This window comes from Cherax quadricarinatus, chromosome 16 (genome assembly GCF_038502225.1).
Source record: "Cherax quadricarinatus isolate ZL_2023a chromosome 16, ASM3850222v1, whole genome shotgun sequence".
NCBI lineage: Eukaryota > Metazoa > Arthropoda > Malacostraca > Decapoda > Parastacidae > Cherax > Cherax quadricarinatus.
Window position 1 is genome coordinate 4,808,859 of NC_091307.1, and position 26,591 is coordinate 4,835,449.

The window sequence follows — 26,591 nt, forward strand, 5'->3', positions numbered from 1 at the left end:
AGGATAATGAGGCTCAAGTTAGAGTATGTAGGAAAGAGGGGAATTTTTTCCCAGTAAAAGTAGGCCTTAGACAAGGATGTGTGATGTCACCGTGGTTGTTTAATATATTTATAGATGGGGTTGTAAGAGAAGTAAATGCGAGGGTCTTGGCAAGAGGCGTGGAGTTAAAAGATAAAGAATCACACACAAAGTGGGAGTTGTCACAGCTGCTCTTTGCTGATGACACTGTGCTCTTGGGAGATTCTGAAGAGAAGTTGCAGAGATTGGTGGATGAATTTGGTAGGGTGTGCAAAAGAAGAAAATTAAAGGTGAATACAGGAAAGAGTAAGGTTATGAGGATAACAAAAAGATTAGGTGATGAAAGATTGAATATCAGATTGGAGGGAGAGAGTATGGAGGAGGTGAACGTATTCAGATATTTGGGAGTGGACGTGTCAGCGGATGGGTCTATGAAAGATGAGGTGAATCATAGAATTGATGAGGGAAAAAGAGTGAGTGGTGCACTTAGGAGTCTGTGGAGACAAAGAACTTTGTCCTTGGAGGCAAAGAGGGGAATGTATGAGAGTATAGTTTTACCAACGCTCTTATATGGGTGTGAAGCGTGGGTGATGAATGTTGCAGCGAGGAGAAGGCTGGAGGCAGTGGAGATGTCATGTCTGAGGGCAATGTGTGGTGTGAATATAATGCAGAGAATTCGTAGTTTGGAAGTTAGGAGGAGGTGCGGGATTACCAAAACTGTTGTCCAGAGGGCTGAGGAAGGGTTGTTGAGGTGGTTCGGACATGTAGAGAGAATGGAGCGAAACAGAATGACTTCAAGAGTGTATCAGTCTGTAGTGGAAGGAAGGCGGGGTAGGGGTCGGCCTAGGAAGGGTTGGAGGGAGGGGGTAAAGGAGGTTTTGTGTGCGAGGGGCTTGGACTTCCAGCAGGCATGCGTGAGCGTGTTTGATAGGAGTGAATGGAGACAAATGGTTTTTAATACTTGACGTGCTGTTGGAGTGTGAGCAAAGTAACATTTATGAAGGGATTCAGGGAAACCGGCAGGCCGGACTTGAGTCCTGGAGATGGGAAGTACAGTGCCTGCACTCTGAAGGAGGGGTGTTAATGTTGCAGTTTAAAAACTGTAGTGTAAAGCACCCTTCTGGCAAGACAGTGATGGAGTGAATGATGGTGAAAGTTTTTCTTTTTCGGGCCACCCTGCCTTGGTGGGAATCGGCCGGTGTGATAATAATAAAAAATAATAATATATATATATATATTTATATATATATATATATATATATATATATATATATATATATATATATATATATATATATATATATATATATGTCGTGCCGAATATGTAAAACTGGTCAGTTAGCAAGAACTCATTTAAAATTAAGTCATTTCTAAAATTTTCTCTTATACGTTTGAAGATATATTTTTTTCATTAATGTTAATGTAAAAATTTTTCATTTTGCACCACAAAAATCTTAAAAAACTTACCTAACCTTATTATAACAAGAACAATTTATTTTAGTCTAACCCAACTATATATATTTTAGATTTTTTACAATAATTTAATACTAAACAAACTCAGTGAAATATATTTTTTTCGTTAGGTTCAGAATGATTTTGGCGAAATCATTGCATACACAAATTTTTGCTTGTCCTATATGGCAAGATGAACGTTGCTATTTAAGCCAAGATCGCAAGTTGTGCCTATTCGGCACGACATATATATATATATATACATATATATATATATATATATATATATATATATATATATATATATATATATATATATATATATATATATATATATATATATATATATATATATATATATATATATATATATATATTTAAACTATTTTGGAAAATGCTTTGACGTATGAATTCAATTTCAGATTAAAGACTATGATACCGTGAATTTATATGAAAAGCTCAAGAAGTTAAAGTAGAAGTCAAATATCGTTTATAATGCATAGGTACAAACTAATAGAATTTTTTATAGCTAAGCCAGTAAATGTCGGTTTATGATATGTGTTAAAGCTGTTATGACTATGACTTATAAGAATGTTAAGAAAAGGCAATGTTCAGTTTGTCTCATCTACGGAGGAAGATTCAGTATTAGAGCCCTTTAAATGTTGATATTGCAAGAATAATCGTAACTGATCAATTGATTCCAGCATTAGAAAGATATCGTTAAACAACGTAGATATTACAATATTTTAATATAATCGCAAACAGGCGATTTCAGCGATGCACAACAAGTCACATGTGGGTGGGAATCTTTAGCTGACGACCTTTCGTACTCTTGCTTTGTCAGGAGCTATGCAATGTAGCATAGCCACCAACAGTTAGATTGAGGGTAAAAATTCCCTCAGAGGCAAGGTGGAAGCGCAAGAGAGCCACCTGCTAGTCGCCCACACCTCCCGTCCCCTCGCCCCCACATTTGGGGTAAGAGGAGGGGGAACCTCCAAGGTTTACAGAAAGCAAGTTACAGAATAATATACAAAAGTGATAGTCAGTCCAAAACTGCATCTAATCAATATCAACTTATCTAGTGACAGCATGAAATCATGTTACCTAAAAGGTTAACTTGAGTGTGTGGGAGTATTAATGACTTAGGTAACATTTCACAATGGTACTAGAATAGTTGATATTGAATAGATGCGGTTTTGGGCTGACTATCACTTTTCTAAATTATTCTGTAGATTGCTTTCTGTAAACCTCTCCTTAACCCAAATGGGGAAGTTTGAGGGAACAGCGAAAAGCCCTCTCACTCTACAGCAGTATGGGCCGATGCTCTGAGAGAATTTTCTCTCAGGCTATCTGCTGCTGGCCTTGCTACAGTGCATAGGTCCTGACTAGCAGTACAGTGACTGTCAGTGTTACCAGATGCTAGCAGAAAAGTAGGTTCACCTAGCAGTAAGTATGTATGTGGGTCTTAGTCGACTGATGTGGGTCGTATCCTGAGGGAAAGAAAGGGCCCCATTGGAAGTAAGTCGGAGAGTATTGGTGGCATGGCTTGAGCTCAAGATCTTTCGCACGAGTGCGAAAGATCTTGAGCTCAAGATTTCCATCACCACGTGATTGTTTTGTATAACATACATGTAGAAACGGACATTATTATTTTTATCATGGGGAAGCGCAAAAGCCGTAGGTTTATATAGCGCATGTCGGGGGCGGAGATGGAAGGTATTCAGGATAAATTCAGGGAACTGGAGCACAGATCCAATTCCCAAGATCAAGAGCCCCTCACCAGCGTTAAGGAACCTCCCTTGAGGGGGTAGAAAAGGACAAATTTACTCTAGGAGTGTGAAAGAAGAGAAAGGGTGAACAGCCTGAATAACTCAGTTTGGTTGGGATTTACAAATGGTAATAGAGTTTTTTATTAAAATAAATGCATGTATGAGTATAAACATTTGTATTAATGTATAAATACACTAATAAAAATGATTATATCCAATGTAATTTTTTCCCATTTACTGTTGTAATTTCAGAAAAATTATTTTACAATGCATGTTCACGTCTCAATTTTCTTTTTTTTCCAGACGATCCACCAAGACATCAGTGAGACAACACCTGAAGAAAGGGAAACAAACTATTAGTCATACAATCCACCTAGTTTGTTATCCACTCATACATTCATGAACCTCGCAAGTCAATTTGCCACCTGACCTATTAATTTAAGCGTTTTCGTGGGCGGTTAGAAAAACTGCCACCATGCCAGAAATCCCAGCTTACAACAAGCCAGTAAACTAAGCATTCGCCAGGTAAGTCAACAAGGCAGTTACCACTTTGTCCAGCACATACCAGACAAGCCATCCAAACATTCACCTGGGTTCGTCAAGGCAGTAAGAGTTAGTTAAACGTTCAGTCAATCAGTCAGCTCTCGGTACAAGCAGCAGCATCAAAATCTCTCATAGCTAAAGAAACCAGTCACATCATTTCGCTTTGTTATTGTCCCCGTCTCAGATTTCTGCATCATACATACACACACACACACACACACACACACACACACACACACACACGCACACACACACACACACACACACACACACACACACACACACACACACTCACACACACACACACACACACACACACACACACTCACACCAACCCACAAAACCAGCAAACGCACAACACTGAAAACGCCCACAAATGCCTTTACCATTACTCTCCAGCCTCCCTAACCCTCAGGACGCTCACAACTACAAACAACTCTAACGTCCATAAAAGCCCCTAACGCCTACACCCACCTCAGCATCTATAACCCACCTACCCACACACGCCCACATTCGCTCACAGTAGCGTAATGCCAGCTTGTCCTAGCCCACTGCCCATCCGAACCCAACTAATTATTTAACTCCTGTAAAATTTTCATCGCTCACGCCCTCACGTCCCTGGCAGGATGTCCGGTCAATCAGGAACTTCACCCACGCCCCTACGCCCATGGCAGGACTCGCTGCGGTCAGCTGGACAAGCCCTCGAGTTTTTGCTGGCTAGTGGAATCAATTCTGACGTCACCCTAGTGGTCGGCCGCGAGGGTAAACAATTTAAGGTTAGTATGCAAAAATGTTTGAGTATATAGGATTTTGGTTCTGAGAAAAAAGCTCAATATATGCCGAAATATATGACTTCCTTTATTTACAAATAAGTCATATGAAGAAAATGATACATCAAAGTGCAATGAGCATTAGTCAGTGAAAGGAGACACAGACCCGAGTGATAGATTGTCAGAATATTCCGACATCCACCTAAAGATGACCTCAGGTTGGAGACCGAACATACAGCTAAACTTTCACTCTTTGTCTCAGTGTGAGTAATGGCCACTCACTGACACATATGTTAGGGCATTCTTGTTATATATGATTTGCATGTACCGATGTACTTGCGAATGTTTTTTTCATAAACGAAAGCGACTGTTTATCGGCACGAGGCATGTGTGAGCATGAAAACTTTCTGTGTGCATGTTCTTATTTCTTGCAAACACCTACCACACACACACCGGCTGTCTGCAGCAATGAGAGGTTACTTGTGCACATATAACCATCAAGCACCTGTCGTCTGAGGCAATGAGAGGTTTCTTGTACTCGTGTAACCATAAGACACCTGTCTTCTGAGACAGTGAATGCTTTGTGCACGTATAACCATCACATACAAGTCTCGTGAGACATTCAGTGGTCTACCACCACAGAGTAACTAACTCAGGAAGCTCATGCATGTAAGATCCCATCATCCTCAGGGCACACGCGGTCTATATTGTAATGCTGGATAATGAAGGACGTTTTATTCTTCGCCAAGACAACAATTTACATGATGAACAGGAGTGATTCCTGCTTTCCAGTGCAGAGAAGGATGGAAATATAAAGTCAGCGACACAGTACAAAGAGGGAAGGAGAGACAGAGATTCACAGTAAAGAGAAAGTAAAAGCGCGGGCAAAACACACAAAAAGATAAATAAAACTGAGATAAAAGGATGTATAAAGTATTCTAAATCATCAAACATATCAACTTAAAAATACAAAGTAATAACTTCTAAAAGTATGCAAGAACTGTTAAAACAATGATGAAATGCTCCGATTTAACTTCTTGGAATCATTTACATTTTTAACATTATTTGATATTCAAATCCAATGCCTTTTTTTACACTATTTACAGTTTTAAATATATTCTCACCGCTTGTTTTTTTTCTCTCTTTACATTTTACAAAATACCTAAAATGAAACCACAGTTGTATTTTCCTGAACCGAAATATTATATTATGACTTTAATATCTTTATTCAATGTGTAGCTATGATTAGTAAAAATATAGTCCTATTGTTTAACATATTTCTTTGGGAAAATAGAGAGAGAGAGAGAGAGAGAGAGAGAGAGAGAGAGAGAGAGAGAATGCTGAAATGAAGATTACCTTGGAAATTAAACATATACAAAAATTGTAACGGTATTGGCGTGTGGGATGGAGAGCAAAAAAGACAGCAAAAGGATGACAGATGAGAGATTTGGGTGAAGGCTGTTGAAAAAGAAATTAATGAGAATTTTGCACTAAAGATAAGTGGAAACGGGGAAAGCGAAAGGGGAGAAAAGCGAAAATGGGATTATAGAGGAAGGGAGAGGGTAAAGGGGAGAACGAAGACGAGAGACGAAAGAGACGAGAGAGACTAGAGAGAGAAGAGAGACGAGAAAGAGACGGGAGAGAGAGAGAGAGAGAGAGAGAGAGAGAGAGAGAGAGAGAGAGAGAGAGAGAGAGAGAGAGAGAGAGAGAGAGAGAGAGAGAGAGAGAGAGAGAGAGAGAGAGAAAGACAGACAGACAGACAGAGAGACAGAGACAGACAGACAGACAGACAGACAGAGAGTGACAGAGAGAGAGAGAGAGAGAGAGAGAGAGAGAGAGAGAGAGAGAGAGAGAGAGAGAGAGAGAGAGAGAGAGAGAGAAAGAGAGAGAGAGAGAGAGAGAGAGAGAGAGAGAGAGAGAGAGATGCTTTCCTGAGCTCTCATTCTTAATCCTACAAATCTGCTTTACCATAGCGTGAAGAGATGAACCTGTGTTGGTCCAGTCAGCGAAAGGAATAATGAACGACACTCAGGCCGCCAATAACTGCCCAAGCTTGCTTAATCATGCAAACCGCTTGTGTTCAAAATATGATTCTCATACCTACACAGCTGCCTTTACTCTAGACTTCACGGTTCATTTGGTTTCCACTCCAGCCACATAGTTCAACTAGCCAGAAATCTCCCGGTACAACTATTTTTGCCTGTCATGGGAAATTTCTGGTAGTGCTCTGTGGTATGTCAAGTATTGTTATTGCTTTCACTGGGGACCGCTAAATCCGTAGAGGTCACACAGCGCAACTGGAGGCACGGGTTCAGTTCCTAAGATCAAGAGCCCCTCGCCAGCATCAAAGAACCTTCCTTAACCTTAACACATTCTTTGCCTTTCTCCAGGGTGACGTTAATGCTCGGTTATATGCACTTGAGACCTCTCAAATTTTTTCATCTTTTTTTTCGATTTGTATGACTAAGATTGATTTCGTATGTAATTTGGATTTTAATTTCTGTTATTTGGTATCGTTATTCCCTCTCCATATTGACTAGAGACTCAAACACTATCTCATTTGGATAAAAATTCGTTCTGCCGACAGTAACGAAAAAAAAAAAATATACAGAGCAAGTTTTAGTTATTCCCTTCGCTTTATGCAGATTAACTCTAAAAGCTCCACATAGAGTGAAAAGTTTTCACAATGAAAACCTGAGAGAGTTTCGACTTATATATCCAGAGATATTGACAACTTGCTTTATGGGTAGGCGTCTGAAACTTTGTTTTATTTCAAGTTTCACATTTTAAGATGATGAAGAAAATGACAATGATAATTATATTAATAATAGTACTACTACTACTGCTATTAATAATAATAATAATAATAATAATAATAATAATAATAATAATAATAATAATAATAATAATAATAATAATAATAATAATAATAATAATAATAATAATTCCAGTATTAATATAGTTCAGTAAACATTTATTATATGAATTTAGTTATATCGTCGCTAGCGACAATGTAACAGGAGTGTAATTACTCATCGTTCTACTACTACTGCTACCATTCCTGCTACTACTGCTACTACTTCTGCTGCTGCTGCTGCTACTACTACTACTGCTACTACTACTGCTGCTGCTGCTACTACTACTGCTGCTGCTGCTACTACTACTGTTGTTGCTGCTAATACTACTGAAGCTCCTGCTGCTCCTGCGACTACTACTCCTTCTGCTACGACAACTTCTGCTGCTGATGCTACTACTACTGCTGCATGAGTGTCTTATTCTTCAACTAGTTGGCATTGTTTTAATAACAAGATAACGAGTACATGTACTGCTACTAATGCCAATATTGCTACTTTTATTATAGACTTTGAAAAGGCATTAGATGACATGCCCCTTCACCCTGCCCCAGGCTCAGACTCATGGAACTCCGTGTTCACCAAGAACTGCAAGAAGCCCCTGTCACATGCCTTCAGCATTCTATGGAGAGGGAGCATGGACACAAAGGTTGTCCCACACACACTAAAAACAACAGACATAGTCCACTCTACAAAGGTGGCAGTAACTACAGAACTACAGACAGATAGCACTAACATCCCATATCATGAAAATCTTTGAAAGGGTTCTAAGAAACAAGATCGCTAACCACCTAGATACCTATCAATTACACAACCCAGGGCAACACGGGTTTAAAGCAGGTCGCTCCTGCCTGTCCCAGCTACTGGACTACTATGACAAGGTCCTGGATGCTATAGAGGATAATCAAAATCCAGATGTAGTACACACTAATTTTGCAAAAACCATCGACAAGTGTGACCACGGTGTAATAGCGCACAAAATGCGTGATAAAGGAATGACAGGAGAAGTTGGTAGATGGATCTATAACTTCATAACAAATAGAACGCAAAGACTAATAGTAAACAGAGTAAAGTCTGAGGCAGCTACGGTGAAAAGCTGTTTCACAAGGCACAGTACTCGCTCCCATCCTATTCCTCATCCTCATATCTGATATAGACAGATGTAAGCCATAGCTCTGTGTCTTCCTTTGCGGATGACAACCGAACTGCCATTACAGTGACCTCCATCTAAGACACAGCAAGACTCCAAGCGGACATCAACTAAATCTTCAAATGGGCCACTCAAAACAATCTGTAGTTCAATGAAGAAAATTTTCAACTACTCAGATATGAAAAACTTGAGAAAAGTAAAACTGTATCAGGGTGTACGACAATTTCTGACTATACAAAAGAGCGAAAAAGTAATGCGAAGGACCTGGGTGTGATAATGTCAAAGGAGTTCACCTGCAAAGATCACAACTATCTATCAACCGCATCTGCTAGAAAAATAATAGGATGGATAATGAGAACCTTCAAAAATAGGACGCCAAACCCACGATTCTCTTCAAATCGCTTGTTCTCTCTAGGCTGGAATACTGCTGTACACTAACTGCCCCCTTCAAGGCAGGCGAAACTGCTGACCTGAAAAGTGTACAAAAAACTTTCACGGCACACATAAGTACGATAAAGCACTTAAATTACTGAAAGCGGTTGAAGTCCCTTGATTGTATTCCCTGGAACGCAGGCGAGATACATGATAATATACATTAGGAAAATCCTAGAGGGATTAATACAAAACTTGCACACGAAAATCAGTCCCTATGAAAGCAAAAGACTCGGCAGGAGATCAAACATTTTCCCAATGAAAAGCAGGGGCGCCACGAGTACAATGAGAGACAACACAGTAAGTGTCAGGGGCCCAAAACTGTTCAACTGCCTGCCAGCATACATAGGGGGGATTACCAATAGACCCCTGGCTGTCTTCAAGAATGCACTTGAGAGGCACCTAAAGTCAGTACCTGACCAACCGGGCTGTGGTTTGTACATCAGTTTGCGTGCGACCAGCAGTAACAGTCTGGTTGATCAGACCCTGATCCACCACGAGGCCTGGTCTCAGATCGGGCCGCGGGGGCGCTGACCCCCGAAACTCTCTCCAGGTGTACTCCAGATATATCTTCACCATTGCTACTTGTACTACCACCTTCACCACTGCAACATATACTACTGTTACAAAATGCGATATTTATAAAGAATAGACAACTCTAGAGAATACTAGAAGGTCAACCTGTTGATTCCCCTCTAGCATCTAGCCAGTTTCTGGTTATGCAACATTGTCAGAAAGTATTTTGGTCCAGTTATCCTTTAAGATTATGATAAATTTTCAAAGTTCTTTAGGACTGCAACTGATAGGATACTAACGAAATAAAAGTTGAGTTTATTAACAAAGTTGTCTAGGTTGACAAAATCAAAGTAAATATATTATTATAATTTAGGATATAATAGCCAGTTGGTTTGGTAGGGTGTAGCCAGTGGGTATGGTAGGGAGTGGCCTGTGGGTATGGAAGGGTATGGCGAGTACCTGGAGGTTACCTGGAGGTTATTCCTGGGATCAACGCCCCCGCGGCCCGGTCCATGACCAGGCCTCCCGATGGATCAGGGCCTGATCAACTAGGCTGTTACTGCTGGCCGCACGCAGTCCGACGTACGAGCCACAGCCCGGCTGATCCGGCATTGACTTTAGGTATCTGTCAAGCTCTCTCTTGAAGGCAGCCAGGGGTTTATTGGCAATTCTCCTAATGCTTGATGGGAGGCTGTTGAACAGTTTTGGGCCCCGGACACTTATGGTGTTTTCTCTTAGTGTACCAATGGCGCCTCTACTTTTTATTGGCGGCATTTTGCATCGCCTGCCCAGTCTTTTACTTTCGTAGGGAGTGATTTCTGTGTGCAGATTTGGGACCATTCCTTCCAAGATTTTCCAAGTGTAGATTATGATATATCTCTCCCTCCTGCGTTCCAACGAGTACAAGTCAAGTGCTTCCAAGCGTTCACAGTAGTTAAGGTGCTTGACAGAACTTATACGTGCCGTAAAGGATCTCTGTACACTCTCTAGATCTGCGATTTCACCAGCTTTGAATGGAGATGTTAATGTACAGCAGTATTCCAGCCTAGAGAGAACAAGTGATTTGAAAAGGATCATCATGGGCTTGGCATCTCTTGTTTTGAAAGTTCTCATTATCCATCCTATCATTTTCTTTGCACGTGCGATCGTGGCACTGTTGTGATCCTTGAAAGTGAGATCCTCAGACATTACTACTCCCATGTCCCTTACATTATTTTTCCGCTCTATTGTATGGCCGGAGTCAGTAGTATACTCTGTTCTAGTTATTATCTCCTCCAGTTTTCCATAACGGAGTAGTTGGAATTTGTCCTCATTGAACATCATATTGTTTACCGTTGCCCACTGGAAAACTTTGTTTATATCTTCTTGGAGGTTAACCGCGTCCTCAGCAGATGACAGCCTCATGCAAATCCTAGTATCATCCGCAAAGGATGATACGGTGCTGTGGTGTATATCTCTGTTTATGTCCGATATGAGGATAAGGAATAAGATGGGGGCGAGTACTGTGCCTTGTGGAACAGAGCTCTTCACTATGGCAGCCTCCGATTTAACTCTGTTGACCACTACTCTTTGTGTTCGATTTGTTAGGAAGTTGAAGATCCATCTCCCCACTTTCCCAGTTATTCCTTTAGCACGTATTTTATGGGCTATTACGCCATGATCGCATTTGTCAAATGCTTTTGCAAAGTCTGTGTATATTACATCTGCATTCTGATTTTCTTCCAGTGCATCCAAGGCCATGTCATAGTGATCCAGTAGTTGTGAGAGGCAGGAGCGACCTGCCCTGAACCCATGTTGCCCTGGATTGTGCAGATTTTGGGAATCCAGGTGATTTGCAATCCTGCTTCTTAGCACTCTTTCAAAGATTTTTATGATGTGGGACGTCAGAGCTATTGGTCTATAGTTCTTAGCTAATGCTTTGCTGCCACCTTTATGGAGCGGGGCTATATCCGTTGTTTTAAGTGACTGGAATTTCACCCATATCCAAGCTCCTCCTCCATAGTGTACTTAGGGCACGCGAGAGGGGTTTCTTGCAGTTCTTAATGAAAACAGAGTTCCACGAGTCTGGGCCCGGGGCTGAGTGCATAGGCATGTTGTCAATGGCTTTTTCGAAATCTATCGGAGTTAGGGTAATGTCGGAAATCTGGCATACATTTATGGAGTTTTGAGGCTCATTCATGAAGAAATCATTTGGGTCGTCGATCCTCAGACCGATTAGTGGTTCACTAAACACAGAGTCGTACTGGGATTTCAATATTTCACTCATTTCCTTGTTGTCGTCTGTGTAAGTCCCATCCTGTCTGAGTAAGGGCCCGATACTAGATGTAGTATTTGCCTTGTTTTTGGCATATGAAAAGAAATATTTTGAATTTCTTTCAATTTCACTAATAGCTTTAAGCTCCTCCTGCCTCTCCTGGTTCCTGTAAGAGTCATTTAGCTTAAGTTCGATAGTTCGGTGTAGCCAATAGGTATGGCAGGGTGTAGCCATTGGGTATGGCAGGGTACAGCCAGTTGGTAGGGTAGGATGTATCACTAAGGTGACATAAGTGGACTCCTGGAGACACAGATCCGGGGAAGGCACCGCCGACCTTAGGGAAATGGGGAAGGGAAGACATCCGGGAGCGAGCGGATGGATTCCTGGATACATGAACCTGGGCAAGGCAAATAAGCTCCTACACTTTTTTTGTAGTGCAAAGTTAAATTGTATATATAGTAGTATAGTGCTGAAGGCACATTTCACGTTGCTGTATGTACTGCCCACACTATTTCTACATGTACTACCATCCTAATAGTATGTAATAGTATGTAATATGTGTAAACGTTTAGAAAACAATTTTTACTACTACATACTAATGTCTCACCACTATCCTTTTCTTGTCATCACTATTCTCGACTTTTAACTTAACTAAAGCCGACTTCTACCACCACTACCCTCATCTTCTACAGCTACTACCCTCAACATCTACCACCACTACCTTCAACATCTACCACCACTACCTTCAACATCTACCACCACTTCCCTCATGTTCTACAGCCACTTCCCTCAACATCTACCACCACTACCCTCATGTTCTACAGCTACTACCCTCAACATCTACCACCACTACCCGCAACATCTACCACCACTCTACCCTCAACATCTACCACCACTACCCTCATGTTCTACAGCTACTACCCTCAACATCTACCACCACTACCCTCATGTTCTACAGCTACTACCCTCAACATCTACCACCACTACCTTCAACATCTACCACCACTTCCCTCATGTTCTACAGCCACTTCCCTCAACATCTACCACCACTACCCTCATGTTCTACAGCTACTACCCTCAACATCTACCACCACTACCCGCGACATCTACCATCACTACCCTCATCATCTACCACCACTGCCCTCAACATCTACCACCACTACCCTCAACATCTACCACCACTACCCTCATCTTCTACAGTCACTACCCTTAACATCTACCACCACTACCCTCAACATCTACCACCACTGCCCTCAACATCTACCACCACTACCCTCAACATCTACCACCACTACCCTCATCTTCTACAGTCACTACCCTTAACATCTACCACCACTACCTTCAACATCTACCACCACTACCCTCATCTTCTACACCTATTACCCTCAACATCTACCACCACTACCCTCAACATCTACCACCACTACCCTCATCTTCTACACCTACTACCATCAACATCTACCACCACTACTCTCATCTTCTACAGCTTTTACCCTCAATATCTACCACCAATACCCTCATGTTCAACACCACCTACTACCTTCAACATTTACCACCACTACCCTCATGTTCTACAGCTACTACCCTCAACATCTACCACCACTACCCTCATGTTCTACAGTTACTACCCTCAACATCTACAACCACTACCCGCAACATCTACCACCACTACCCTCAACATCTACCACCACTACCGTCAACATCTACCACCACTACCCTCATCTTCTACAGTCACTACCCTTAACATCTACCACCACTACCCTCAACATCTACCACCATTACCCTCATCTTCTACACCTACTACCCTCAACATCTACCACCACTGCCCTCATCTTCTACAGCTTTTATCCTCAACATCTACCACCACTACCCTTATGTTCTACACCTACTACCCTCAACATCTACCACCACTACCCTCATGTTCTACAGCTACTGCCCTCAACATCTACCACCACTACCCACAACATCTACCACCACTACCCTCAACATCTACCACCACTTCCCTAATGTTCTACAGCCACCACCCTCAACATCTACCACCACTACCCTCATGTTCTACAGCTACTACCCTCAACATCTACCACCACTACCCACAACATCTACCACCACTACCCACAACATCTATCACCACTACCCTCAACATCTACCACCACTACCCTCATGTTCTACAGCTAGTACCCTCAACATCTACCACCACTACCCTCATGTTCTACAGCTAGTACCCTCAACATCTACCACCACTACCCTCAACATCTACCACCACTACCCGCAACATCTACCACCACTACCCTCAACATCTACCACCACTGCCCTCAACATCTACCACCACTACTCTCAACATCTACCACCACTACCCTCATCTTCTACAGTCACTACCCTTAACATCTATCACCACTACCCTCAACATCTACCACCAGTACCCTCATCTTCTACACCTACTACCCTCAACATCTACCACCAATGCCCTCATCTTCTACACCTACTACCCTCAACATTTACCACCATTACCCTCATGTTCTACAGCTACTACCCTCAACATCTACCACCACTACCCTCAACATCTACCACCATTACCCTCATGTTCTACAGCTACTACCCTCAACATCTACCACCACTACCCTCAACATCTACCACCACTACCCTCAACATCTACCACCACTACCCTCAACATCTACCACCACTACCCTCAACATCTACCACCAATGCCCTCATCTTCTACACCTACTACCCTCAACATCTACCACCATTACCCTCATGTTCTACAGCTACTACCCTCAACATCTACCACCACTACCCTCAACATCTACCACCACTACCCTCAACATCTACCAACACAATGCTCAACTTTTGCTCCGGCAGTCACAACCTCTCAAACTTCACACAGGAGCAGTAACGTTGCACCGCCACAGTGAGAAAGCCGCACATCATTACGCCTAAAACCTGAGCCAGAGAATTTTCACCTCACTCCGAGTCTGACATTTGGTAGTCGCTCGCAACAAAGGTCGGACGTCCCTTTGACTTGCTCTCTCTGCATATATATCTAGTTATTGTACTTTTTCCTACCTTTGATGCATTTTTTCCCCGGGTTGGGTTTTTTTTATGCTCCGTAATTTTGCAACGTTTGATGATATTTTTCCTTCTCTTTTTATGTGTATTGCTCTGACTTTTGATAGTTATGTTGATCTGGTATTTCTGAAACTTTCTTTGCAGTTAAATTTTCTGCATATGTGTGTGTGTATGTGTGTGTGTGTGTGTGTGTGTGTGTGTGTGTGTGTGTGTGTGTGTGTACGCCGCGCACCATCATTACGACTTTAACATCATCAAAAGAGGGTTCATGAATACATAAGCAGCTTTAAAAACTCTTCAATTTTGAGAAATTATTTTAAACATCATCGTAGTAATGCGAAGTGTTTTGAATTTACAAATTAAATCATTAATTTTTAACTCAAAACTCGCATTTAAGAAATGTAATTTTGTTTAAGGAATTCTGGGTCACCAATGAAATCTGGCTGAAAAATGAAATGAACGAGCCATATGAAATGAGGAAAGTAAAAACTGCGTAGTGCCTCTGAAGAAGCTACTATTCATAAGGCAGCTAAACCAGTTCGAACACATTAATTTTCTTGCCATTTTCATTTGAGCTAAAGCTGCGACCTTCTGCAGCTAGGTTATAAAAGAGTTACAGTCAGCTCACTCCAAATATAGGAGCTACAGTCAACTTACTCCGAACAAAAGAGCTACAGTCAACTTACTCCGAACAAAAGAGCTACAGTCAACTTACTCCAAACACAGGAGCTACAGTCAGCTTATTCCGATCACAGGATCTACAGTCAGCTTACTAAAAACACAGGAGCTACAGTCAGCTTACCCGAGCACTGGAGCTATACTCAGCTTACTCCAAACTCAGGACCTACAGTCAGCTTACTCCAGATACAGGAGCTACAGTCAGCTTACTCCAAATACAGGAGCTACAGTCAGCTTACTCCAAACACAGGAGGTACAGTCAGCTTATTCCAGACACAGGAGCTACAGTCAGTTTACTCCAGATACAGGAGCTACAGTCAGCTTACTCCAAACACAGGAGCTATAGTCAGCTTGCTCCAAACACAGGAGCTACAGTCAGCTCGGGTGAATAAGACACATGTGTAACAGTTAGGAATCTTCATTGTTGCACATAAATCACATTCGTCGTCTTGTCGCTGGTGTAGAACACTATTTTAATTATAGTGTTTTCCCCCGAGCAGAGAAACTGCAATCGGATCACTTCAATTATATATTATTTATATTGCAGGATCAGTAAGTGTGTGGTTCGCATGTTGGACTACGTGTGGCCAGCACTAACAGCCTGATTGATAAGGCCCTGATCGTGGACCAGGAATACCCGGAATACCCTCCAGGTAGACGCCAGGCAGTGGGAAGCGTTAAACATGTCACTCAGCGCCTAGGGAATGAGAAGGGGATTAATATGCAATGATCCCATGAAAGGATGGTAGTTCCCATTCCTTGGATTAATGAGCCCTTCACCAACATCAAGATATCCTCGCTCTCTTCCCTTGAAGGGATTTTACTCCAAGCAAACCGTCAGTTTGCTTCAACCACAGCAGCATCTACAGTCAACTTACTCCACGGGAATATTTCGTTGCTCTGGGTCACTGTAAGTCAATGTTTTCCACGTCAACAAAAGCCTGAAAAAATGAAATGAAAAAAAAAAAACTTTAACGGAGGTATAATCTTCGCTTATGTTTGCGAGCCTTGCGTCCTTGCTAATATATATATATATATATATATATATATATATATATATATATATATATATATATATATATATATATATATATATATATATATATATATATATATATATATATATGTATATATATATATATATATATATATATATATATATATATATATATATATATAAATGAGGAAGTTTATTATTATTATTAGCAGTAGTAGTAGTAGTAGTAATAGTAGTAGTAGTAGTGGTATTAGTAGTGTAATAATAGTAGTGATAGTGCTAATAGTATGTAAATTAAAAGGACACAAGTGCAACTAATGTGACATTTTACTTTGGCAACGTTTCGCTCTCCAGGAGCAAAACCTAGTAATAGTAGCAACAGTAGCAATAGTAGTAGTAGTAATACATATTGAATAGGAAGTGTTCAGCTGGTAGGGTTATACAATCCCTGAGGAATAAGGGGTAATCAGGTTCCATCAGAGGACGGGAAAGTGCCACGGTGGCTGACGAAATGTGTTACTAGCGTATTAAGTTTAACTTCCTGTTGATCGTATTCGGATTATTATTATTATTATTATTATTATTATTATTATTATTATTATTATTATTATTATTATTATTATTATTATTATTATTATTATTATTATTATTGCAGCTCCAGGGTGATGCGAGGTAATCGGGTTAGATCAGAGGAACGGGAGGAAAACTTGAATTTCATGGATCAAGAGCCTTTAACCAACATTTAGGGACTCCTCACTGAATGAGGCTCGTCTTAAAAACTTGGTTCATCTTCACTACCAGTCTTGTGTCATATAACTGGATCATCATCCTTCATTCCATTTGTTTAACTTAACCAAGTTACCATGTACAAATTTGCAATTTTTATTAAATATTGTACCTAAAAATTTTGCATCAACGTAAATATATGTAATCTTTTATCCCTTCTGAAAAATCATTCAAATAAATTAAAAACATTACTGGGACAAGTGCGTTACATGTCACATATGTGAGACTTTTTTTCTTTTTTAAACATAAAATCTCTATCCTTTGTAATAATTGGCCTTTTATTCCTATGTTTTGCAGTTTTCAAATTACTTTATTATGGAAAACCATCAAAGGCTTTCGAAAATCTGAATAAGTGCTATAATCATATAGTCCATTTCTTTCTTGAACAAATCCCTAGACTTTGTAATAACTTTAGAGATTTGACATATATTAACTTGTTTCCCAAACATCGAGGTGTTTCCTTGTTAGTACATCTTTTCAAAGTGTTTAATTAACGTGTTTCTCTTGGTTTTTCCAAAGCTTTTACAATTGTCAACGAAATAAGTCAATGGTTTAAAGGGTTTTCCTGTTACTAGTTTTTATAAATATTGCCACAGGGAGTGCTATTATTTTTTTTTTTTGGTCAGCATTCACTAGTAATTTATTTACTTCCTCTATTACTTCAGTATCTTCTATTTCAACTAGCTGCATTAAAAGTGGGCTATTATTTATTTTTATATCCATTGGGGGCGCTAAATCCGCAGGGAATATACATGTAGGGAATGGAAAGTAATGTGGTTTGATCCGAGGACAGGTAAGGTAACCCCTAGTTCCTTAGACCAAGAACCCTTCAATGCAAAGGTCTTATAAACAATCTCCATTCTTGCGCAACATAAAACGAGCCAGCAACCCTCATCTGTCTCTTCAGCGAAGGTGCATTAACGCTAGTGAAGGGATCCTGATCCAAAGAATTGGAGACACTCTCTTTCTTGGATTAATCCTGATTACCTCCCATTCCTCACTTGTTGTACGTCCCCCAAGGATTTAGCTCTTCCCAATAAACAATAACAACCATAATAATAATAATAATAATAATAATAATAATAATAATTTATAATAATAATAATAATAATAAATTTATAATAATAATAATAATAAATTACTACTACTACTACTACTACTACTACTACTACTACTACTACTACTAATAATAATAATAATAATAATAATAATAATAATAATAATAATAATAATAATAATAACAGCAACAATAATAACAACCTAACTTCAATGTCCTCAGGTTCACCGTCTGATTCTCTCTATGAGGAGTCCCGTATTTGAGGACCTGCTGCTCCTCAACCCGGCCAGTAAGAGTTGTGTGCTGCCCCTCAAGGATGACTCTCCCTGGGCCTTCCAGTGGCTCCTGAACCATATTTACACCGACAAGCATGAGATCGACAGCATGGAACTAGCCCTACAAATTCTGAGGTCAGTGCCATTTTAGTAGTAGACAGTCCTTCACTTTTGCTAAGGCAAGTCAAATGGGCTACAGATAAAAGAGCCTTAAATAGTGATTATCTGACATAGATCTTTTTACTCCAATTGGTAGGTCCCCATTTTCTGTTTCAAGGTCAGAACCTATTACCTCCATTATTTTATATTTCATTCACTGCTGTTGTGCTGTGTTCTAATTATTATTTTATTAATAGAGAACGATTGAATTTAACAAAACCTAGCCTAAGATCTCAGTAACTTGTTCCGGTTTATAGCTTCTAAACTTGAAACTGCATAAAATATATATCACAAAAAAGCCACAAGAAAGCAAAAATTGTATTTATATATAGATTCGAAATAATATATTTCTAAAATTCATCCGAACACTAAAAAACCAGAAAAGTGTAATGTAAATGATAAACTTTATTTCTTTAACAATTCGTTACAATTCTTGAACTCCATTAGAGTATGCAGAGCACAAAATAAAAATTAGCAAAATTACTGGTGTTGTTCTTTGGTATTTTTATTTCCTTTATACCCAATTTAACCGAAGAAACTAGACTCAAAAAGAGACATCACCTAAAATGAACATGAACTTCTACTCATTATTTCTCTTTTTTTTTTTTTTTTTTTTTTTTTTTTTTTTTTTTTTTTTTTTTTTTTTTTTAGGGGATGTGAGGAAAAGCGCTAAGCTTTTTCGGGTCATAGACCTGTTGGGGGGGGGAGGGGGAGTAGAAGATGTAATAAAGCAAGGAGACTGGGGGATAGTTATAATTTCTTGGGTCAAGAGCAATTCACTGGCATCAATTCCACTCTCTTGATGCCAGGATATCAGACATAGAAAACAACTGTATGGTAGATGAAGGTTCATCTATCATACTACACTTTTGTCAGCCCGAAGGAAAAGCGGTGGACCTGAGGGATACTCGCTGGGGTTATTATATTGCTTTCCGTTTTGATGTTAATTTTGCAGTTCAAGACATAGGAGACAGTATTCATTGGAAATATCGTAAGGAATGCGAATATTAAGATTTTTAACGCCAATCATTTGTCAGCTTTTGTTAATTAAATAAGCTGCTTCTCAATGCATGCAATGTTAAAGTCATATAACATATACCTGGACTGTTTTAGCTCCAGTTTGACGGAAGTAACTTGAATGAGTGAAAGCAATAAAAAGAATCACAATTCTTGAATCTTTTCCTCCAGTAATCTCTCAGACATGAGGACGATCAGCAGACATGCTTAAGAAATGAGACATTTAACTCACGTCCTTTAATTAAACGCTTGAAAAGTTTGTGAGGAGTTTGTCGGTGCAGCGGGTGCGGACGTGTTTTATGCTAATTCCACTTCCTTTGAAGTTAGAGTGCAATTATAACTTTTTATAAAGAGAGAGGCAGAACTAAAATATAGAATATTGAATCCCAGAAGCGCCACTGGAATTCGTTGTGAGCTGTTGTGAGCGGGTAAGCTTATTATTCTGTGGTGCTCACTGAGGGATAAATTAGACTTCTCAAAATCGATTTTAATTTCTACTTTTTTTCATGCTGAACTTGTTTCTTACAGCTTGGCGGATAAGTACATGGTTGCCAGTGCATATGACACCTCCATTAGGGTAGGTATTATTATTAATATTATTGTGATTATATTATTATTATTATTATTATTATTATTATTATTATTATTATTATAATAATTATCATTATTATTATTATTATTATTATTATTATTATTATTATTATTATTATTATTATTATTATTATTATAATTATCATTATTATTATTATTATTATTATTATTATTATTATTATTATTATTATTATTATTATTATTATTAATGTTATTATAAGTTGTTGCGGAAGTAGTAGTAGGTCATATGAGTAGTAGTAGCAATAGTAGGTCATAGTAGTAGCAGCAGAAGTAGCAGTAGTAGGTCATGGTAGTAGTGGTAGCAGTAGTAGGTCATGGTAGTAGTAATAATCACAGTAGCAGTAGTAATTGTAGTACATTCAGAAGGAATGAGGAGCAGTTAGGTACGATCCGAAGAAAAGGAGGTGAGGTCCAATTCTTTGGATCAAGAACTCTTCAACGGCATCAAGGAACCAACCCTGAGTAAGTTTAAAACTCTGCCATGGGAAGTTTACGGCGAGTTTAATGTAAGTTCACGGCTCAATTGACAAGAGTTAGGGCCCCACAAATTAGGCTGTGTAAATGTTTAGCGAGGCACAATCACTGTTCCGGCAGCGCGCGAGCTCCTTTAATGACAAGATAATCTTAACCCCTTACAGATAGCTTGACAAACTGTTCCTGCTGGGAGGCGGTAGGACTATTGTACTACATAGTAGAATGTATTTTAAAGAAGCATGCATGATAAGTTAATTTTTATTTCTTTGTGTCATGTGTATACACGTTCTTATTTGCTGAAAATATTCATGAAATTATCCAGAATAAGTCTAATTGCATACAATGTTAAATTCTTTTGAAAGTGCCATATTACAGACATTACATGTTTCAATATTAACTTTGGATTTTTATGTATTAAAATACAATATAATTATATTTTACATGAAAATAAACATTGTAGTCGGTTCATTCCACAACTAGATAATAGCCTCGGGCGGATCGAAACCTAGTTTGGTTTTCTTACCAACATGTATCTACTAACTACGTTGGGAAAACAAATAATTTACATGTAGTGCTATTGGGTATTTCTCTGAAGTCTTCTCAAATTTGCTTTTCAGTATCTCCAAACCGTAGTGAAACGTAACAACGTCCTCAAGATATACAACTATCTGGTCCATCTCTTTGCCGATAACGACTCCCTCCGGACGTTGTGCAAAGGGGTAAGGGTTCATTTAGGTGGGGAGAGCGTCAGCTGGGAATAGGAAAGGGTGATACAAGGGGAGAACTAAATAAAAAGGGAAAAAATGCAATTGATAATGACTAACGCTTGCATACATGTTAAATTCTGAGCAATCTGTTGCAAGTCTAGAGGAGCTTCAAATATGAGTTTTTTGTATGATTAATAGTTGAAGGGGATTAAGGAGGTGGTACGATGGACGCCTTAATGGTGCTGGGGATAAAACTTGGGATATATATTACGTAGGAATGTCGAGTGGAAGGGGAGGTAAGTAATACAAATGAAGACACTTTCACTTTTTTCCAATGTTATTAAATACACGGAGGGATAACTGAACAAATTCTAAGGGCTCCACAACCTTGGAGAAGATAATAAGCGCACTTCACTAACAAAAAAAAAAAAAAAATCTTGGACCTTTTTCTTGAGATTGTTTGAGTGTATTTGTTTTTACATTTATATTAAATTTACACTATACTTACATAAGAACATAAGAAAGAAGGAACACTGATGCGGGATTACCGGGTTATGCTAGGCAGGTCTTTCTCAAACCCCATCGACACCATGCCCAGCCTTTCTAGGGTAGGGTAGGTGCCTGAGCCCGAGCCTAACCCCCGTGGGGCGGGGATGGTAGACCAAAGAGGCCTAGCTTCTCCCTACGAGAAGCTAGGTCTGGGGACAGTTGGTCCCAAAGATGAGGGGGTACTTGTGCCTCCTCCCATGGGAGACTTAGGTCTCAGACACTCCCTAGCCAGGGAGCCAAGGCCGAGCCACCACTTGGAAAAAGCCCGGGCCGGAGAAATACCGGCGAATCTTTAATAATAATAATAATTCTCAAACCCAAACCTACTACTAACAAAAATATTTGCCCACCCCACTCTTAATGCTACCCAAGGAATTAACTTTGATAACCCTCTTAACTCTTGTGCAAGTCTCACTCAAATCCAACCCTTCTCACTCATGTCCTTATCTAACCGATATTTGAAGCTACCCTAGGCTATAGCTTCAATGACCCTAATATGTAGACTGTTCCATTCCATTCAGCTTCTAAGCCAGTGCTTTGCTATATCCTTCCTGAGTCTAAACTTATCCAAGCTGAATCCATTATTTAAATTTTTTCTTGAAGAGATATCCCCAGAACCTTATTATATCCTTTACTTATGTCCATCTTCCACCTAAACACTTTAATAATGTCTCGCATCATTCTACGTCTTATAAGAGAATGAAGAATAAGGGATCTCAATCTTTCTTTGTATGGAATATTTCTCATCAAATGAATGTTCACTAACGAAGTTAAATCCATTCTGTTATATGGGGACCCGAGCTGAGCTGCATAGTCTAAGCGAAACCTTAATATTGGTGAGTAGAGCTGTAGTACAACCTCTTGACTCCAGTTGCTTATACTTGATATAAATCCCAGTAATCTGTTTACGTTATTACGTACGCTTAGGCATTGTTGTCTTATCTTCAGGTTGCTGCTTGCCATAACTCCTAAGTAATTTTCACATTCTGCATAACCATGTTTTATATTAAATATTTACTATGGCTATTCACATTTCCGACCTTCAGGACTTTACATTTATCTACATTGAACTGCATCTACCACTTTTCTGACCACCACATGAGCTTGTTTAAACTCTGAAATTCAGTGGCATCTTCCTCAGAATCAATTAACCTGCCTGTTTTTGTATTGTCAGCAAATTGGTTCATATCACTTGTTATTCTCTCGTCAAGGTCATTAATGTATGCCTCACGAAATCGTGTTATGTTTTTTTTTCTATTAATGTATGTTATCGGGCCTGTAGATAAAAGGTTCTAAAATTTATCCCTGTGGAACGCCACTTGCGACTGATCCCCACGCAGATTTCACTCAGTTTATGCAGGCTCTCTGCTTCCTGTTGATCAGTTACTCCTTGATCCTTAACAGGAGCTGCCACTTTCTTTAAGTTAACAGTTTTTTTTTTTGTGTGTTGTACTCTAGTAAAAGCTTTGCTAAAATCCAAATTGATAACATGGAATTCTTTATCATGATCAACTGCCTCAAATGCTTTATTGAAAGTGAATTAGTCAGGCAGGACGTTACTGTGACACATGCATTACCATACTAAATCACAAAACTGAGACACAGGAACAAGAAACTACCTGATAGAGATAAAGGCAGTTGCATGGAATCCTTTATTTACGATGTTTCACCCACACCGTGGGTTTCATCATAGCACAAATAGATGTGCGGGTGAAACGTTTTCAATTAATGATTTATTATAACCGCATTTAGATGAAGTTGTACTGATGAGCAAACCTCTGAAGTTATTTTTCTCCCTGTTGATGGTGCTACGAATTCTTGTCATTTCCATATGTTTTATGATTTAGTGTTGTCGACCTTCGTATTTTTCTTTTTATTGTTCTGGGAATAAATTTGTTTATCCGAGGACAATATTTTTATCTTCTTGATTTTTAATAAGTGTAAACAGTACTCTGCAGTTTTACATTCCAGTTTTGCATGATATTTAATGTTGTATCACAATTTGTTTCCTGTATTCTTCATGGCGCAAGCCTGTTCACGTCTTCTTTTTTTTTAATTTTCATTACAATGCGCTCATCTAGACTGAATTCTACTAGTGGGCTATATATGCTTTCACAATTTTTCATCTTTGTTCAAAATTTCTATCACTTGAATATCGACACTGTTTGTTGGAGTTTTATTTCTTCTGGTTCGTAGTGTTTATTTTAGCAAGAGTGCCAAGCCTCAATTGTTTCCTTTTCTCCAAACTGATTAGTGATCCTCGAGAGCTGCTTCTTTTAGGACTTTTCATTATAGTTTCAGGTCGTTGCAGAGGTCGTGTCTTAGGTCCTGTTTCCTTGTGTGTGTGTGTGTGTGTGTGTGTGTGTGTGTGTGTGTGTGTGTGTGTGTGTGTGTGTGTGTGTGTGTGTGTGTGTGTGTGTGTGTGTGTGTGTGTGTGTGTGTGTGTGTGTGTGTGTGTGCGTGTGTTTGGTGTAAACACAACTCAAACCTACATTATGTTAATTCCTAACGTGATCAAAACGGCAAGGTAAAGAGAAAGTCAAAACCGGTTACAATTTATTAGCTATACTGCATATGTCAATCATCTGGCTTATAGACGCGTGAGATCCGAACTCTAGTCATTTTATTAAATGGCTTTTTAACTGTTCACTCGTGCAAACTTAGCAAACTTGAATAAAAGTGCGGTGAAGGGATATATAACCAATTAAATCTTGGTGCAATTTAAAATATTTGAATAACAAACTAAATTTAACCTCACAAAATACATAGGTAACGGAATTACTATTCAGTTAGAAGTTACGTGTAATTCTGCCTACACACAGCACTTCCATTAACAATTTTGATAAAATGTTTATAAAAATGTGAAAAAAAATCATTAAGAATAACTTATTACTATAAAAACAATAATTTAATATTTTACACAAACTTTACCAGACGAGCATTTGCTGCAGCAGTTAATGTGGTATACATTGGTATACTATACTAACAGATTGGTGCAACAGTTAGGTATCTTTAGATACCTAACTGTTGCACATGTTAGATATCTTTAGATACCTAACTGTTGCACATGTTAGATATCTTTAGATACCTAACTGTTGCACATGTTAGATATCTTTAGATACCTAACTGTTGCACATGTTAGATATCTTTAGATACCTAACTGTTGCACATGTGCTATACTTACTAACCTGCAGCAGTTATTTGGTTGATGTGAGCCTCAGGTGAGATGTTCGACACAATACTCACCCCTAGGTCCTTCTCCTTGAGTTAGATTTTCAGCTTTTGTCTCCCGAGCCTGCACTCCGTCTGCGATCTTCTTTGATCTTCCCCAAGTTTCATAACATTGCACTTGCTGGAGATTTCAGTTCTATTTAATTAATATAAATAAGTAATAAAATGACAAATATATAAATTGAATAATGACAGTTATGGCAATAATAATAATAAAAATTCAAGAATTAGACGCATGTGCAACAACTGGGTATCTATACGATGAACCTGTCGGTCTTATATGCCACTGATGTTATAATAACATGGCCAAAAAATAACAGTTAACTATATAGCAACGGTAATGAAGTAAAGACAGATTAATTATTATTGTAATATTGACACTTAAGATTATAATAAAAATTACACCCTAAAAAATACTGATAATTACACAGCAGCAACAAGGAAATCGACGACGATAAAGAAGAGAACAGTGACTGATTAAGGTTGTGACTCGGGCTCTAATTTCATTCAGTGTTAAAGGTCGCTCTCTACTTACTTTTACCTTTAATTTAATTAACGAAAAGCGCTAAACCCGTGTGAATAACTCAGCGCAATGAGTGGTGAAGGGTCGAACCTTCGTTCATTGAGAGTGACATATATATATATATATATATATATATATATATATATATATATATATATATATATATATATATATATATATATATATATATATATATATATATATACATATATATATATATATATATATATATATATATATATATATATATATATATATATATATATATATATATATATATATAAAACTGGGATGCTTGAATGTGCGTGGATGTAGTGCGGATGTCAAGAAACAGATGATTGCTGATGTTATGAATGAAAAGAAGTTGGATGTCCTGGCTCTAAGCGAAACAAAGCTGAAGGGGATAGGGGAGTTTCGGTGGAGGGAAATAAATGGGATTAAATCTGGAGTATCTGAGAGAGTTAGAGCAAAGGAAGGGGTAGCAGTAATGTTGAAGGATCAGTTATGAAAGGAGAAAAGAGAATATGAATGTGTAAATTCAAGAATTATGTGGATTAAAGTAAAGGTTGGATGCTAAAAGTGGGTCATAATAAGCGTGTATGCACCTGGAGAAGAGAGCAATGTAGAGGAGAGAGAGAGATTTTGGGAGATGTTAAGTGAATGTATAGGAGCCTTTGAACCAAGTGAGAGAGTCATTGTGGTAG

At 38.9% G+C, this 26,591-nt stretch overlaps 1 protein-coding gene across 7 annotated transcripts in view; it reads left to right on the forward strand.

Moving 5' to 3' along the window:
• LOC128688952 (BTB/POZ domain-containing protein 6) overlaps nt 1–26,591 on the forward strand; it is a 189,176-nt gene that overhangs the window by 122,433 nt on the left and 40,152 nt on the right. For 3 of the 7 annotated variants that reach the window (XM_053777020.2, XM_053777018.1, XM_053777021.2), the window contains 5 exons: nt 3,543–3,764; nt 4,408–4,558; nt 18,563–18,750; nt 20,320–20,368; nt 21,495–21,596. In XM_053777020.2, the coding sequence (XP_053632995.1) occupies nt 4,409–4,558; nt 18,563–18,750; nt 20,320–20,368; nt 21,495–21,596 (489 nt within the window). In that variant the 5' untranslated portion in view covers nt 3,543–3,764; nt 4,408. Of the gene's footprint in view, nt 1–3,542; nt 3,765–4,407; nt 4,559–14,640; nt 14,758–16,047; nt 16,411–18,562; nt 18,751–20,319; nt 20,369–21,494; nt 21,597–26,591 lie in introns of those variants that run through there. The other 4 variants (XM_070085374.1, XM_070085375.1, XM_053777024.1 and 1 more) reach the window with 3 other exon arrangements.